Source organism: Rhinatrema bivittatum, chromosome 4 (assembly GCF_901001135.1).
Source record: "Rhinatrema bivittatum chromosome 4, aRhiBiv1.1, whole genome shotgun sequence".
Lineage (NCBI taxonomy): Eukaryota > Metazoa > Chordata > Amphibia > Gymnophiona > Rhinatrematidae > Rhinatrema > Rhinatrema bivittatum.
Window position 1 is genome coordinate 391,351,927 of NC_042618.1, and position 16,739 is coordinate 391,368,665.

The 16,739-nt window shown below is 45.2% G+C and overlaps 1 protein-coding gene across 3 annotated transcripts in view; it reads left to right on the forward strand.

Annotated features, from left to right (window-relative positions):
* The first annotated feature begins 240 nt into the window (after positions 1-240).
* The window catches only part of C4H3orf14 (chromosome 4 C3orf14 homolog), a 48,192-nt gene continuing 31,693 nt past the window's right edge, over positions 241-16,739 (forward strand). The window contains exons 1-3 of one of the 3 annotated variants that reach the window (XM_029601005.1): positions 241-377; positions 2,146-2,393; positions 9,383-9,514. In XM_029601005.1, coding sequence (XP_029456865.1) covers positions 9,462-9,514 — 53 coding nt within the window. In that variant the 5' untranslated portion in view covers positions 241-377; positions 2,146-2,393; positions 9,383-9,461. The remainder of the gene's footprint in view (positions 378-2,145; positions 2,394-9,382; positions 9,515-16,739) is intronic. The other 2 variants (XM_029601004.1, XM_029601003.1) reach the window with 2 other exon arrangements.

Here is a 16,739-nt window from a genome sequence, read left to right on the forward strand (position 1 = left end):
GGCGGCCCACCTGAATCAGAAGGGGGGTCTGACAACAAATCCCCCCCACCCCCACACACACACATTGAGGGAAATCTCAGGGGGGCAGGACACACAGGGCTGGGAGGGACCAGCCTCGGGCCTGCTCTCGCCAGATACAGAGAGGGGGGTGGAAGGGGAATGGGAGGGAGAAACGTCTACTGACTCGAAACTTGCCTGCTGAGACATGCCTGAAACCACCGGGTCCTCAGCCAAGGGAAACCTCCGATGCAAATCACTCACTTCCGGGCTACGGGTGCCAGCCTGCTCTCTGGATGCGCGGCCCCTGCGCTGCATGGAGCGGCCTGGGGGGGCTGCCAATGATCTGGAAAGGAACTGCTACCAGGAGCGACCAGAGGGTAAACTATTTATTAATTATTGCTGATTTTTTTTTTTTTATAGAGAGATCTTATTAATTATATATATACTTAAAATGACGCACCCCCCGGGGGAAAGACAAAAATTCCGCCGGAAAACAAAACCGAAAAGCCCCTGCTCGTTCCCCCCCCCCGAACTGTGCCTAGGCTCACCTTTCCCTTTGTTACAGCTAGCAGCAAGGGACAAGCCCATGCTGCTGCTCACTTATAGGGTTCGTGGTTCACAGTGCTCTTTCTGGCTGGCTGCGGCCTGATTTTTAGGGGACTGACCCTTCCTACAGAATGGCTGGGGGTGAAGTTTGTGGGAGTGTAGCATGAAACGAAATAGTCGTATGCAAATGAAATAGATAAAACGAGAAACTTTGCTCTCCACCCTCCCCCCCCCCAAAAAAAAAAAAGTACTGATTTTTATAAGTGGATAAAATAATTTTTAGAAGAATTTCAGGAAGCTAAGAAAATTAGTTTTATTTTGTTTGTTTAGTTTATGCCTTTTAAATGGTTACTCAAGGTACGTTACATTCAGATACAGTAGATATGTCCCTGTCCCCAGAGGGTTTACATTCTAACAGGCCAAAACAATGAAGTGCATTCAGTAGAATGCACAGTTTTACCTGTAGTTGTGTGAAGATTTTGTGTACTTAATCCTTACTGCAAATACAGCAAGGAATTTTATTTGCATGCATAAAAAGTGCTTGTAAAACCGTGCACCCTGGCAGAGAAATTCCATACAAATAAACGGGCCGATACAGTAAAGTCTGCGGGAGAGCGGACAAACGCCCGCTCTCCCGGCGCACGCACCGGCCCTTCGCTGGTGCGCGCGATTCTCTATTTAAATTAGGTGACGCGGTAGATCCAGGTAAAAGAAGGCGCTAGGGACACTAGTGCGTCCCTAGCGCCTCCTTTTTGACAGGAGCGGCGGCTGTCAGCGGGTTTGACAGCCGATGCTCAATTTTGCCGGCGTCTGTTCTCAAACCCGCCGACAGCCACGGGCTCAGAAACCGGACGCCGGCAAAATTAAGCGTCCGGTTTTCGGCCCAACAGCCGCGGGCCGAATTCAATTTTTTTTTTACTTTTCGGGACCTCCGACTTAATATCGCTATGATATTAAGTCGGAGGTTGCACAGAAAAGCAGTTTTTACTGCTTTTCTGTGCACTTTCCCGGCACCGGAAGAAATTAGAAGGTCGGCACTAATTTCTGAAAGTAAAATGTGCGGCTTGGCTGCACATTTTACTTTCTGTATCCCGCACGCATACCTAATAGGGCCATCAACATGCATTTGCATGTTGAGGGCACTATTAGGTGCCATGGATTGGACGCGCGTTTCCCTCCCCTTACTGAATAAGGGGTAAGGGAAAATGCGCGTCCAAGAGCAGGCTAACAGTGCGCTCCATCGGAGCACTGTACTGTATCGGCCTGAAAGGCCTTAAGCATTGCCCTCACTGCAGAGAAGTCTGCCAGCTTAACTCACATTTTCTTAGTGCTGGAAATTTTATTCCTGAGATAGTTTCCAGTGCTTGTTAAGCTGCATGTATATTCAAAATGTTATTTAAAAAATGTACTCTATTCTGCATACATGTCTACATAATCAAACCATATGCATCTCCTAGTGTATGAGAGGAGACTCAATCAATATGAAAGTGACTAATGTTCAGAGGGCAGCATTGTGTTGTATTAAGAATAATTTTATATTTTTTGAGCCTGTGGTTCTGGGTTTTGCAATAGCTACTGTTGCTGTTCCTTTCTTTAAAGATCTGCAGGTGGGATTCTGGAAGAAATTTCCCGTGATCCTGCTCCCTGGACCATTCCACAAAGCCACATCCCTGGCGGACCACTCCTTGCCACATCCCTCGGCTTGCAGAAGAGGAGGTGAATAGGGGTTGTGTGCAATCTCTGCACTGAAAGTGGTAAACATTCTGTTCGGAGTTTGCAGGAAAACTTTCTGCCCATTGGCCATTGTGGGATATAGACAAGTGGCCAATTCAAGTCACAAATACCTGGTAAGTGTTTGAGCACTTGCCAGGTACTTGTGACTTGGATTGGCTACTGTTGGAAACAGGATACTGACTTGATAGACCCTTGGTCTGACCCATTAATGCATATCTTATGTTTTTATATTATGTTCTAACCGCCAAGTCCCTGATGTGCAATTGCTACTTGAGAGAGGCAGACCCAGACATCCGAATACTAATCCCTTGTCCCTCTGCTACTTCACTTCCAACTGTGACGATTTATTTTATTTATTTATTTATTTATTTTTCTATACCGACATTCGATATGATACATCACACCGGTTTACATATAACAGATTGTCTAAGGCTGGCCTTAATGACATGATACAATATAACAGCTTAATTGAGAACCTAGCTAACTATATACAACAGATTGACTGCTTGTTATTTTATAATACTTTCAGACTAGTGGTGAGTGACTGACTACCTCTCCCTCTCCCTGCTCCTCAAATTTAAAATGTTCATTCAGCCTATGCTGAGTGCACATTTTAACTTCGGGTTTGTGTGTATGTGCATATTTTAATTCCCGATGCATTAGCATAATAAAAGCTGACTGCATTGAGAGTTTTAAAAAATTTGTTTGTGCGTTAGGGAACTGTGTGCTGAATTTCAGCACACAATTTTAATGCTCAGCTTTCTGCATCGGCCTATAAGTTTGTACCTGAGGCAATAGATAGTCCTGGGGGAATTCTGCACTACTGCGGAGCACAGAATTTGCGCAGAAAATAGCAGAGGAGACACCGGCATGCAGCCAACAGAGCACGTCCTGTGTGTGCCATGGGACCTGCTCTGATCACTGCGAAGATGAATGCCCGGCTCGCCGTTCACGGCGAAAAGGGAAGGCCCCCGTGTGCTGCAAACGGAACGCCCAGTCCTTCATCTTCGCCGCAGGCCGAGTGCGTCCCGCGGCACACGTGGAACGCGCTCCGTTCGCGGCATGCCAGTGAGAGAGAGCAGGAGGGTGAGAGAGAGCATGGGAGGTAAGGGGGATGCTGGTGAGAGAGAACCAGGGGCTGAGGGGGTGGACGCCCTGGCGCTTCCCTGGCCAACGTCAATCCTCCTTTACGTCTTCCCTCCGTGGCCACTCATAGGCAAGGTTCTGCGTCGCATAGAGAATCATCCCACGGAAGTTGTTCTGGTGGCTCCGGATTGGCCACGAAGGCCATGGTTTGCCAACCTAGTCAATCTGTCATTGGAAACGCTGCTCCGGCTCCAGCCATTGCCGAATCTTCTACATCAGGGACCCGTCTGTTTCGATCAGGCAGATCGCTTTTGTCTAACGGCATGGCTTTTGAAAGGCGCTGGGTGAGAGGGAAAGGTTACTCGGACGCGGTGGTGGCCATCCTTCTACGTTCCTGCAAGGTGTCGACGTCTCTGTCCTATATGCGAGTCTGGAAGGTTTTTGAATCCTTTTGTGTTGCTAGGGCGGTCCGTCCTACCCGGGCTACCATCCCTGATATCTTGTCTTTTCTGCAGGATGGTCTGGCAAAGGGGCTCTCCTGTAGCTCGTTGCGGGTCCAGGTCGCAGCCCTGGGTTGTCTTCGAGGTCCTGTGGAAGGGCGGGCATTAGCTTCCTTTCCTGATTTGATTCGTTCCCTAAAGGGGGCCACACATCTGCGTCCTCCCATCGTTTCTCCTTGTCCTTCTTGGAATTTAAATTTGGTTCTCAGGGCCCTGTGTAAGCCCCCTTTGAACCATTGAAGAGGGCCACCTTGAAGGATCTCACAATGAAAGCGGTTTTCCTGGTAGCGATCACCTCCACCAGGAGGGTCTCGGAACTGCAGGCCCTCTTGTGTAGGGAACCCTTCCTACGGATTTCTGAGTCTGGAATCTCCCTCCGGACCGTTCCTTCTTTCCTTCCCAAGGTGGTTTCGGCGTTTCATTTGAATCAGTCAGTAGATCTCCCGGCCTTTCCCCATCTTGATCCCTCGGATACTTCCTCCCAGGAGCTGAAGAAGTTGGGCATGCGTAGGGTCCTCTTGCACTACCTTGAGGTTACAAATGCCTTCAGGGTGTCGGATCATCTTTTTGTTCTTTGGAATGGTCCTAAGAAGGGTAATATGGCGTCTAAGACGTCTATATCGCGATGGGTGAAGGAGACAATTAATTCTGCTTACCTACTGGCGGGTCGCCCTCTACCCTTGGGGCTAAAAGCACACTCTACTCGGGCTCAGGCGGCATCCTGGGCGGAGCGTCAACAGATTTCACCGTTGGAGATCTGCCGGGCAGCGACTTGGAAGTCGCGGCACACGTTTGCATGTCATTATAGATTAGACGTGCAGGATTCTGGAGTGGGAAATTTTGGAGCAGGCGTCTTGAGAGCGGGCCTTTCCGTTTCCCACCCTAGATAGAGAGCTCTGGTACATCCCAGGAGTCTGGACTGATCCGGTACGTACAGGGAAAAGAAAATTAGGTCTTACCTTTGTTAATTCTGCTGCCTCCTCTGTGCAGGCCCCCTGGGTTTCCACTTCCTCCATGTTGATCTCGTACATTGTGAGATCCGCCATAGAGAAAGTGCTACTCTTGCACATTCCCAAAGATTACATGTACCAATCAGTAAAAAGTAATTTATTTTTTTTTACATCTGCTTCCCTTTATTTTTTTGCCATTTCCTTTTATATTGCCTTTTTTTCTGTTTCTTTTCTCTCCACCTGTCTTCTTCCCTCAAACACACAGTCAGGTTCTCATTCTCACATGCATTTCTCTCTCAAACACACATACACACACAGGATCTCACTGTCACATGCTCTTTCTGTCATGCAGTCATTCATACACACAGTCTCTCACTGGCACAGGCTGTCTGAGTCTCACACACAGGCTCTCTCACACCCCCACATGCTGCCTTGCTCAAGCACAGGCTCTCACTGTCACATGCTGTCTCTTTCACACACACAGAGGCTCTCACATGCTGTCTCTGCAAACACACACAGTCTCTCAATTCACTCTCACACACAATCTCTCAACTCATCTCATACTCGCACACACCTCTCTCTCACCTCTGGGCCTCTTCTTTTCGGGTTGCCACAGGATGGGCTCTGCAGCAGCCCTGGTCTTCTCGGGCCGCGCTGCTCCTCTTCTGCACGCGGCTGACGTGCCTCCTCCTTCCTGCCCGTGCGGCTCCGGCAACATTTGTCTTCCGGGGCAGGGCGGGCAGGAAGTAAGTAGGAGGAGCACCGCGACGCGCTCCCTTTTGGGGTTGGAGGAGGCAGGTCTCCAGCTTCGCCCCGCCTCCCCGCAGCAGCCGCGGTGCCGCGGACCGGCAAAAAACCCCAACGGCCCGGTACTGGTCTGCGGACCGGGCCGTTGGGGTCGGTCCGCAGATCAGTTTTGGTCGAACGACCAAAACACAGGCGACCCCTGTGTTTTGGTCGTTCGACCCCTGCCGGGGTCGTGACCCACAGGTTGAGAACTGCTGCTGTAGTACCAAGGATCAGTCCAGAGTCCTGCCCGTTTTATTGCAGTATGTTCGGAGAGTCCGCTGTGTTGGACGAAAGGTTTTTGCTGTTGCAAGTCACTGTCAGTTCGGTCATTTTCCGGGTCTGGTTCTTCTTGGGGGAAGTGACCCGAGGGTTCCCCGGTTGATCTTCATGAATATAGTTTAGTTACATGGGGAATATCCACTGCTTTGACATTGAGTAATACTGACAGGCTGTGGGTGGCACCCTGGTATATATAGTGGAGCTTGTCAAGTTTTGCTCTGTTTCCACCTGCTGGTGCGGAGGCATAACCCAGGAGTCTGGACTGATCCTTGGTACTACAGGAATGAAAATTAACGAAGGTAAGACCTAATTTTCTTTTCCTCTACCTCCTTGTGCAGATCTCCAATTGCTTCCTGGATTTCCTTCTTAAGAGCTGTTATGATTTCGGTTTTAATGTTGTGGAACCAGTTTCAGAACTCCTGTCGGGCAGACCTCCGTGCCCGTTTCCACCTGAGCCTCGCCTGTTATCGTAGCCCCCGGCGCCATTTCGCCGCCTTCTCTGGAGGCTGTCACTTTCGGGGTTGCGGTATTACCGCTATAGGAAAAGTCCGCCAAATCGACCGTCCACCATCGGGTAGCCATAGTCATCCCAGGAGTATTGTACTGAAAATTATAATTCGGGAGGGTCGTATGCTAGGTAATACACCACCATTATTCCCCAGCCATGTGGAGCTGAAGAGTCAAGTGGCCATCTGCTGAGGCTGACTTCACTTCCTCCCATTTTAGGACTTTTAAAATTGACAGAGTGCATTCTACTAGAGCTCAGGCGCTATTGTGGGCAGAGCCTTGGTTATTGTTTCTGGCTGAGTTTTTCTGGCAGCAATGTGGACTTCCTTCCATACCTTTCCAAGCTCTTCTACTTGGATGCCCGGGCTCCAAGGGGTGCAGCATTCATGTGTGTGGTTTTAATTGGACTGTGGGCAGCCTTTCACCTTGTTCAGGAGTAGTGGTACATCCCACTTGTAGGGCTTGGCCTGCTTGAGTGCAGAAGAAGGAGAAATTACCACTTACATGATCATTTCTTTTCCTCTAAAGAAGGCAGGCCAATCGTTGATCCTCCCTCAGTTGCTGATTTTTGCCTTTGGTTTGCCCTCGTAAGTGTGGACGTTGCAGTGTTCCTGCTATTCATTGAGGGCTGGTAAGTGTCTTAACCTGTCCCTTAGTTTAGTGAACTTAATTATTTTGTCTGCTCTGTCGGGCCGATACAGTAAAAGTCGCGGGAGAGCCAGCGAGCAAAGGCTAGTGTCCTGGGCACGCGATTCAGTATTGGCCCGTATGCAAATTAGGGCCCATGGTAAAAGGAGGCGCTAGGGACACTAGCGCGTCCCTAGCGCCTCCTTTTTGACAAGCGGCGGCTGTCAGCGGGTTTGACAGCCGACGCTCAATTTTACCGGCGTTGGTTCTCAAACCCGCTGATAGCCACGGGTTCATAAAACGGACACCGGCAAAATTGAGCGCCCTTCTTCCAACCCGCGGGCAGATTTTTAAATTTTTTTTTATTTTTGGGGCCTCAGACTTAATATCGCTATGATATTAAGTTGAGGGTGTACAGAAAAGCATTTTTTTCTGCTTTTCTGCACGCTTTCCTGGTGCCGGCCGAAATTAAAATGTGCGGCTTTGCTGCACATTTTACTTTCTGTATCGCGCGGGAATGACTAATAGGCCCATCCTCATGCATTTGCATGTTGCGGGCGCTATTAGTTTCAGGGAGGGGTTGGCCGTGCGTTTTCCATGCGCTATTACCCCTTACTGAACAAGGGGTAAAAATAGCGTGTCGAAAACACGCGGCCAAACGGGGGCTAACAGTGCGCTCAGCCTAAGCGCACTTTAATGCATCGGCCCGAGTGTTCTTTGTTGGTTGGAAGCATAAGTGATTGACTGTAATTTCTCCTTTTGGTGGTATTTATTATCCTAACTTAATACATTTTGGGTTAATTTTCAAATGCTTTAATCAGCTCATTTGCAGAGTTGGTTAGTTAAATCTCAACTTTTCCAAATTTATCCCTACTGACTGACTAAACTTGCTTTCCTGAATTTGCAAGGTGGTCAGATTTAGCCAGACCAAAAAGGGGTGACTTTAAGGATGTTCCTAGGATGTGCTTAAGACTTAGCCAGTTAGTGCTGATTTTCTGCTCTAAGCAGCTAATTTTCAGCAGGCAACCCCAGCTGCATAAATAGTGGTCCTTAATCTAGCTGGTATGTGTGAATAAAGTACAATAATTTATTTCAATAAAGTAATAGAAAAACATTTAATACACTTTTTACAAAATGATTATAGCAGACCAGGCATCTATACGATAAAGAAGATCCACAGTAGGTGGAAAGATCGAAAGTCCGACAGCAGCCCTGCTTTTTGAGAACCTGCTTCAGGGACTACGTTTTATTTCTTTTTAATAACCACTGTTCACAAAGAACTTCTGTACTACTATTGCTTGCTTTTTAACATTGGAACTCTTCATGATGCTATGGCTTGCTGTGTTGTTCAATATATCAAGAACACCCAGGATTTATGAAGTTATGTTATGAAGTTTTTTTTTAAGATGAATATTCAAAAATGTTCTATGAATTTATTGAAATTGCTTATGTGCAGATAAAGTGCAATAATTTTTTTAAGCATAGAAAATTAAAAGAAAAATAAATTTGTACAGGATCAGTGATTATATTCAATCTGTAAATGGAAAAACATTTTTTTTTACCTTTGATATAAGAGGTCCATATTTTAATTATTGATTTAAATTTATTATTGAAAGGATTGTCTTAAGGATACCATTTTGATTTATATCAGTTAAATAACTTTACTTTCTGTAAATATCACTCATGCATATGTTCACTCAGTTGCATTCATATGTAGTCATGAAATCAGTTTTGCAAGTCCTACATATGAAGCATATATATGTCAGATCTACAGTGTTGCCTTGTTTATTAAAGAGTGAGACCTGCAAAGCTGATGAATCTGTTCCTCTTAAGTCATAAATGATGACTTGGTTGATCTGAAGCCATTTATGTAAGGACTGAAACACAGCAAAAGTCTACGGCTGTCAACTCCATCAAAGGTTCTGAACACACAATGGGCCGGATTTTAAAAAGGTTACGCGCGTAAATCCATCTTACACGCGCCGGGCCTATTTTAAAAAGGCCCGGTGACACGCGTAAATCCCGGGGCTTTACAAAAGGGGTGGGGGTGGGGCCAGAGGCCTCAACAGAGCAGCCATTGCCTCTGTGTCGGAGGATCGCATGCCAGCAGCATAGAAACACACTCAGAGACACCCTGGTTCATAAAATAGCTACCAATGAATTAAAATAGAGATGACTAATAAATCTCCCAACAAGCAGTTAGCTCTTCACAACAGAAGCATGCCTTGTAGCTTGCTTCTGTTGTGAAGCATGCCTTGTAGCTTGCTTCTGTTGTGAAGCATGCCTTGTAGCAAGTGCAGCTTATGTAAGGTGAATATTTTCAAATGTTATAAGTTCTTTAAAAAGTTTCTTTACCCTTGGCAGATTTTCTTACCTGTGGATTGAAAAGTTGTCATTCAGGAGACCACTCTGACTGTTTTCCAAACCTGCCAAACAATTGAAGATGAAATCATATTTGGCTCAAGAAGTTGATTTGAGCAAAATACATGAAGATATGTAAGTTATTGTGTTTCTATAATAATTATTCCCTGCATATTTTTCTCACCCTTTGCCATTATCAAAGTCATCATTAAGGCCACAAACTGTTAGAATATAAGTTGTCATGTCATGTGATGAGCTACAATAAATAACCATCCCGAGGACAACAAACTATAAATTTAACCCTAAAAATGGGAAGTTAGTGTCAGAAAAATCAGTGCTTAATTTGAACAAATCCACAGGCTCTTGCCTGCAATGGGCTTCAACCAGTATCATACACAAGGGAGCACTTGGTTTACATCATATAGTCTTCCCATACAAACTACCTACAAGATATCTTTATTAGCTCAATACATATAAAAATTATTTTTATTTGTATTTTTCATTTTTAAAGAAGCCTTTCTCTGTTAAATTTATTATACTTATGTCTTGTACTTCTTTTATAATTTGTTCTCCTAAGGACTCTACAGTTTCTGCTATTTTTATCCCTTCCAGTCAATTTCCAACCAAGTACTGCAACTTTAACTCCCACAGATCTCCCGACATTGACAAGGTTTCAGCAAATGCCTTTTTCAGGGGAACCAATTTTCTACAACAAAACTAAAACAATAACACAAAATTTAAAAATCATACTAACCCATTCCCAACAATTTTTTAGTACCTTATAATCGCAACCCATTAGAAACATAGAAACATAGAAACATAGAAATGACGGCAGAAGAAGACCAAACGGCCCATCCAGTCTGCCCAGCAAGCCTCACACGTTTTTTTCTCTCATACTTATCTGTTTCTCTTAGCTCTTGGTTCTATTTCCCTTCCACCCCCACCATTGAAATATCTAGCTTGATTAGTTAGGGGTAGTAGGGGTAGTAACCGCCGCAATAAGCAAGCTACACCCATGCTTATTTGTTTTACCCAGACTATGTTATACAGTCCTTATTGGTTGTTTTTCTTCTCCCCTGCTGTTGAAGCAGGGAGCTATGCTGGAAATGCGTGATGTATCAGTCTTCTCCCATGCTGTTGAAGCAGAGAGCCATGCTGGATATGCATCGAAAGTGAAGTATCGGACACAATTGGTTTGGGGTAGTAACCGCCGTAACAAGCCAGCTACTCCCCACTTTGTGAGTGCGAACCCTTTTTTCTTCTCCCCTGCCGTTGAAGCAGAGAACTATGCTGTATATGCATTGAAGGTGAAGCATCAGGCTTATTTGGTTTGGGGTAGTAACCGCCGTAACAAGCCAGCTACTCCCTTCTTTGTGAGTGTAAATCCATTTTTCCACATTTCCTCTTGCTGTTGAAGCTTAGAGCGATGTTGGAGTCACAGTAAGCATGTGTATGTTTATTGAATAAGGGTATTGTCTCCAGGCAGTAGCCGTCATTCTGGCGAGTCACCCACTCTTCATTGGCGGCCTCTTGACTTTATGGATCCACAGTGTTTATCCCACGCCCCTTTGAAGTCCTTCACAGTTCTGGTCTTCACCACATCCTCCGGAAGGGCATTCCAGGCGTCCACCACCCTCTCCGTGAAGAAATACTTCCTGACATTGGTTCTGAATCTTCCTCCCTGGAGCTTCAAATTGTGACCCCTGGTTCTGCTGATTTTTTTCCTATGGAACAGGTTTGTCGTTGTCTTTGGATCACTTCACCAGTTAACCAGGCTTAAATTCTCATCAAAAATGGTGAAAAATGCTCACAGCTCAAACCTAAGGACGCCTATTTAAACACCCAGCCCTAAAGATTCTTTTACCAATCAGAAAACCTTCTACTCCCTTCATAAGAAAACCGACCAATCCAAATCTCTGTTTAAACCTTCCGGACATACCATCCCCAAATTGAAAATCCAGCATTGTTCCATTTGTAACAAATGATGGTTACAATCCCCATCCCTCTCATCAGACCGCGCTACTTCAAGTACCTTGAAAAAAACGCTCTTCAAACCCATGATTTAAATCCAAACAGGGTTGCACCAATGGAGCCTCCACTCTTTGACATCTGCTTGCACTCCGATGCTCTGTCATTCGTGTTTTCAATTGTTGCATTGTCCTTCCAACATTTATTAATTTGCAGGGACACCAAATAATATAAATGACCTTACTCAAACACGTCAAAGCTGCTTTTGGTTGAAAATATTTCAATTTAAACAGGGATAAACTTATATTTGAATGTGATTGTGCACAAACCGAGCATACGCCACAGGTGCTATGTCCCCCCTTGCTGTTATCATTTGCTATCTCATCCTGAAACCAGGAACGCACCACCCAATCCCTCAAATTCCTACTTTTTTTATATGCAAACTGTGGCTTATTACAGAACACCTTATGTAATTGCAATACATGCCAATTTCTTTTTATACTGCTCACCACCTTATGAATCAGAGGAGAAAACAAAAGTCAACTTGCTAGCAGATTTTACATTTCCTCTTGTCATATTCAAAAGGGAATCCCTTTCATTCCAACGAGCCCATTTAAGGGCTCGATTTTCCACACCAATGCAAGTGGCAGCGTAACACAAGCTGGTGTGATGAGAAGAGTATAGAGACCTGATTGACAAACTGAAGAGTAGTAAATCACCTGGACCAGATGGTATACACTCCAGAGTTCTGAAGGAACTAAAAAATGAAATTTCAGACCTATTAGTAAAAATTTGTAACCTATCATTAAAATCATCCATTGTACCTGAAGACTGGAGGATAGCTAATGTAACCCCAAGCTTTAAAAAGGGCTCCAGGGGCAATCTGGGAAACCACAGACCTGTTAGCCTGACTTCAGTGCCAGGAAAAATAGTGGAAAGTGTTCTAAACATCAAAATCACAGAACATATAGAAAGATATGGTTTAATGGAACAAAGTCAGCATGGCTTTACCCAAGGCAAGTCTTGCCTCACAAATCTTCACTTTTTTGAAGGAGTTAATAAACATGTGGATAAAGGTGAACCGGTAGATATAGTGTACTTGGATTTTCAGAAGGCGTTTGACAAAGTTCCTCATGAGAGGCTTCTAGGAAAAGTAAAAAGTCATGGATAGGTGGCGATGTCCTTTCGTGGATTACAAAATGGCTAAAAGACAGAAAACAGAGAGTAGGATTAAATGGACAATTTTCTCAGTGGAAGGGAGTGGGTAGTGGAGTGCCTCAAGGATCTGTATTGGGACCCTTACTTTTCAATATATTTATAAATGATCTGGAAAGAAATATGACGAGTGAGATAATCAAATTTACAGATGATACAAAATTGTTCGGAGTAGTTAAATCACAAGCAGATTGAGATAAATTGCAGGAAGATCTTGTGAGACTGGAAAATTGGGCATCAAAATGGCAGATGAAATTTAATGTGGATAAGTGCAAGGTGATGCATATAGGGAAAAATAACCCATGCTATAGTTACACAGTTAGGTTCCATATTAGGTGCTACAACCCAAGAAAGAGATCTAGGCATCATAGTGGATAACACATTGAAATTGTTGGTTCAGTGTACTGTGGCAGTCAAAAAAGCAAACAGAATGTTGGGAATTATTAGAAATGGAATGGTGAATAAAATGGAAAATGTCATAATGCCTCTGTATTGCTCCATGGTGAAGACCGCACCTTGAATACTGTGTACAATTCTGGTCGCCGAATCTCAAAAAAGATATTATTGCGATTGAAAAGGTACAGAGAAGGGCTACCAAAATGATAAGGGGAATGGAACAGCTCCCCTATGAGGAAAGACTAAAGAGGTTAGGACTTTTCAGCTTGGAGAAGAGACGGCTGAGGGGGGATACGATAGAGGTGTTTAAAATCATGAGAGGTCTAGAATGGGTAGATGTGAATCGAGTATTTACTCTTTCGGATAATAGAAAGACTAGGGAGCACTCCATGAAGTTAGCGTGTGGCACATTTAAAACTAATCGGAGAAAGTTCTTTTTCACTCAATGCACATTTAAACTCTGGAATTTGTTGCCAGAGGATGTGGTTAGTGCTGTTAGTATAGCTGTGTTTAAAAAAGGATTGGATAAGTTCTTGGAGGAGAAGTCTATTACCTGCTATTAATTGAGTTGACTTAGAGAATAGCCACTGTTATTACTAGCAATGGTAACATGGAATAGACTTAGTTTTTGGGTACTTGCCAGGTTCTTATGGCCTGGATTGGCCACTGTTGGAAACAGGATGCTGGGCTTGATGGACCCTTGGTCTGACCCAGTATGGCATGTTCTTATGTTCTTATGACCCATTCTCCTGCTCACCGGAAATATTGTTAGAGTACTTGCATATGCTGTACCAAGTAGGATTTGCAACATCATCTCTCAGGGATCATGTGAGTACTATAGTTGCGTATCACCTCCCATTCAATGATCTTCCCATTTCAAACCATCCTCTAGTGTCGCTTTTCATGAAGGGAATCTTGAAATTGAGGCCACCTGTTGCAAAAACACCAGTTCCTTGGGACATAAATCTGGCATTGGAGCAGTTCATGCTCCCACCATTTGAAACCATGGATAGTAAACATATGTAATATTTGACTTGGAAAATAGTATTGCTGAAGTTGCAGTGACTTCAGCAAGATGGGTCAGTGAGCTACAGACCCTGGTTCACTACCCTCCATTCTTATAATTTCACCATGACAAAGTTACTTTGAGAACGCACCACCTGATCCCTCAAATTCCTACCTTTTTATATGCAAATTGTGGCTTATTACAGAACATCTTATGTAATAGCAATACATGCCAATTTCTTTTTATACTGCTCACCACCTTATGAATCAGAGGAGAAAACACAAGTCAACTTGCTAGCAGATTTTACCAAAGGTAATCTCAGCTTTCATCTGAATCAAACCATCATATTACTCACCTTTTTTCCAAGGCCACATAAAAATGACAGGGAGCGACTCCTTTATACCTTGGACTGTAAGAGGGCTTTGGCTTACTACAAGCGAAGAACGCATGCAGTGAACAGAACTTATTATCTTTGTGCGTCTTTCCATCCTATTGCACCAGGTCTACCAGTAGCAAAGAGGACTTTGTCAAATTGGATATCCCAGTGCATTCACTTCTGTTTATACAAAGCGCTCAGCTGTTGAATCAAGTCAAAGTGCATCAAGTGAGAGCTGTAGCAGCTTCAATTGTAATTCTCCACAAGGTACTGTTGCTGGACATTTGTAAAGCAGTCATGTGGTCATCTCTATATATGTTCACATCGCATTACTGTCTTGACAAGCAGGCAGCTTTGGATGCCCGCACTGGGCTTCGCAATATTGCATTACTCGACAGGAAATTGAGGCTGTCCACGACCATTGTGGGTTGAGTACACAATGAACAAATTATTGGAAGGACTCCAAACTTATTTCCGAACCAACGAAGATCACAACAAATAATATATTATACGTCAGTTTCTCTTAAAATTACTTCTAATAGAATAGTCTGTACCGAATACTAGATATACATACAAGTGATTTGTTGACCCTCATAACATCCCGCGGTCTCTTTGGGCATCTCTGCTCTCTGTCAAGCACACAATGAACATTATCTCTGCAAGAAGGTGGGCACCCCTCCCCCACTTTAACATACATCAGTGTGCAAGGCACAACCCTAATCTGCGGTCTCAAAGAGAACATGGCTAATTCAGCCTGCCTATCGATGGGGAAAAGAGCAAGTTTGCTTACCGTAAATGGTGTTCTCCATAGATAGGATGAATTAGCCATGCTAATCCACCCACTTCCATGGACAGCCTCTTCAATTTCGCTGCGCTGAATAAGCTATCTTATCTACTGAGGAGGATCATGATCACACAGGCTGCGCAGGCACATAAGATATGCCATACTGGGTCAGACTAAGGGTCCATCAAGCCCAGTATCCTGTGTCCAATAATGGCCAGTTAAGTCACAAGTACCTGGCAAGTACTCAAACATTAAATGAATAGATCCCGAGCTACTAATCCTTACTGATTAATAATAGCAGTTTATGGACTTCTGCTCTAGGAGCTTATCCAAACCTTTTTTAAATCCATTTACAATTACTGCCATAACCACATCCTCTGGCAATGAATTCCAGAGCTTAATTATGCGTTGAGTGGAAAATAATTTTTTCCGATTTGTTTTAAATGTGCTACTTGCTACCTTCATGGAGTGCCCCCTAGTCCTTCTATTATCCGAAAGAGTAAATAGCCGATTCACATTTACCCGTTCAAGTCCTTTCATGATTTTGTAGCCCTCTATCATAACCCCCCTCAGCCGTCTCTTCTTCAAGCTGAACAGCCTTAAACACTTTGGGGTAGATTTTCAAAAACGGCGCATTGGCGTACTTTTGTTGACGCTCCAGGCGCAAACAAAAGTACGCGGGATTTTAGTAGATACGTGCGTAGCCGCTAAAATCCTGGATCGGCGCGCGCAAGGCTACCGATTCCGTGTAGCCGGGGCGCGCCGAGCCGCACAGCCTACCTCCGTTCCCTCCGAGGCCGCTCCGAAATCGGAGCGGCCTCGGAGGGAATTTGCTAACGCCCTCCCCCCACCTTCCCCTCCCTTCCTCTACCTAACCCACCCCCCCCGGCCCTGTCTAAACCCCCCCCTACCTTTGTTGGGGGATTTACGCCTCCCAGAGGGAGAAGTAAATCCCCGCACGCCAGCAGGCCGCTGGCGCGCCTAGACGCAACCCGGGGGCGGTTCCGGAGGGCGTGGCCACGCCCCCGGACCGCCCCGGGCCGAAACAACGCCCCCGGGCCCGCCCCCGAAACGCCGCGTCCCTCCCCGAAAACGGCGCGCCGCTCGGCCCCGCCCCCGACACGCCCCCAACATGCCACCCTTGGAAAACCCCGGGACTTACGCGAGTCCCGGGGCTCTGCGCGCGCCGGTAGGCCTATTGAACATAGGCGCACCGGCGCGCAGGGCCCTGCTCGCGTAAATCCGGGCGGATTTACGCGAGCAGGGCTCTTAAAATCCGCCCCTTTGCCCTTTCCTCATAGGGGAGTCATTCCATCTCTTTATCATTTTGGTCACCCATCTCTGTACTTTCTCAAGTGCAACTATATCTTTTTTGAGATGCGGCAACCAGAACTGCACAGAGTATTAATGTGCGGTCTCACTATGGAGCGATACAAAGGCATTATGACGTCCAATATTTTATTCGCCATTCCCTTCCTAATAATTCCTAACATTCTGTTTGCTTTTTTAACTGCCACAATACACTGAGCTGACTATTTTAAAGTATTATCCACTATGACGCCTAGATCTCTTTCCTGGGTGATAGGTTCCACATTAGGAGTTAACATTGTGTAAC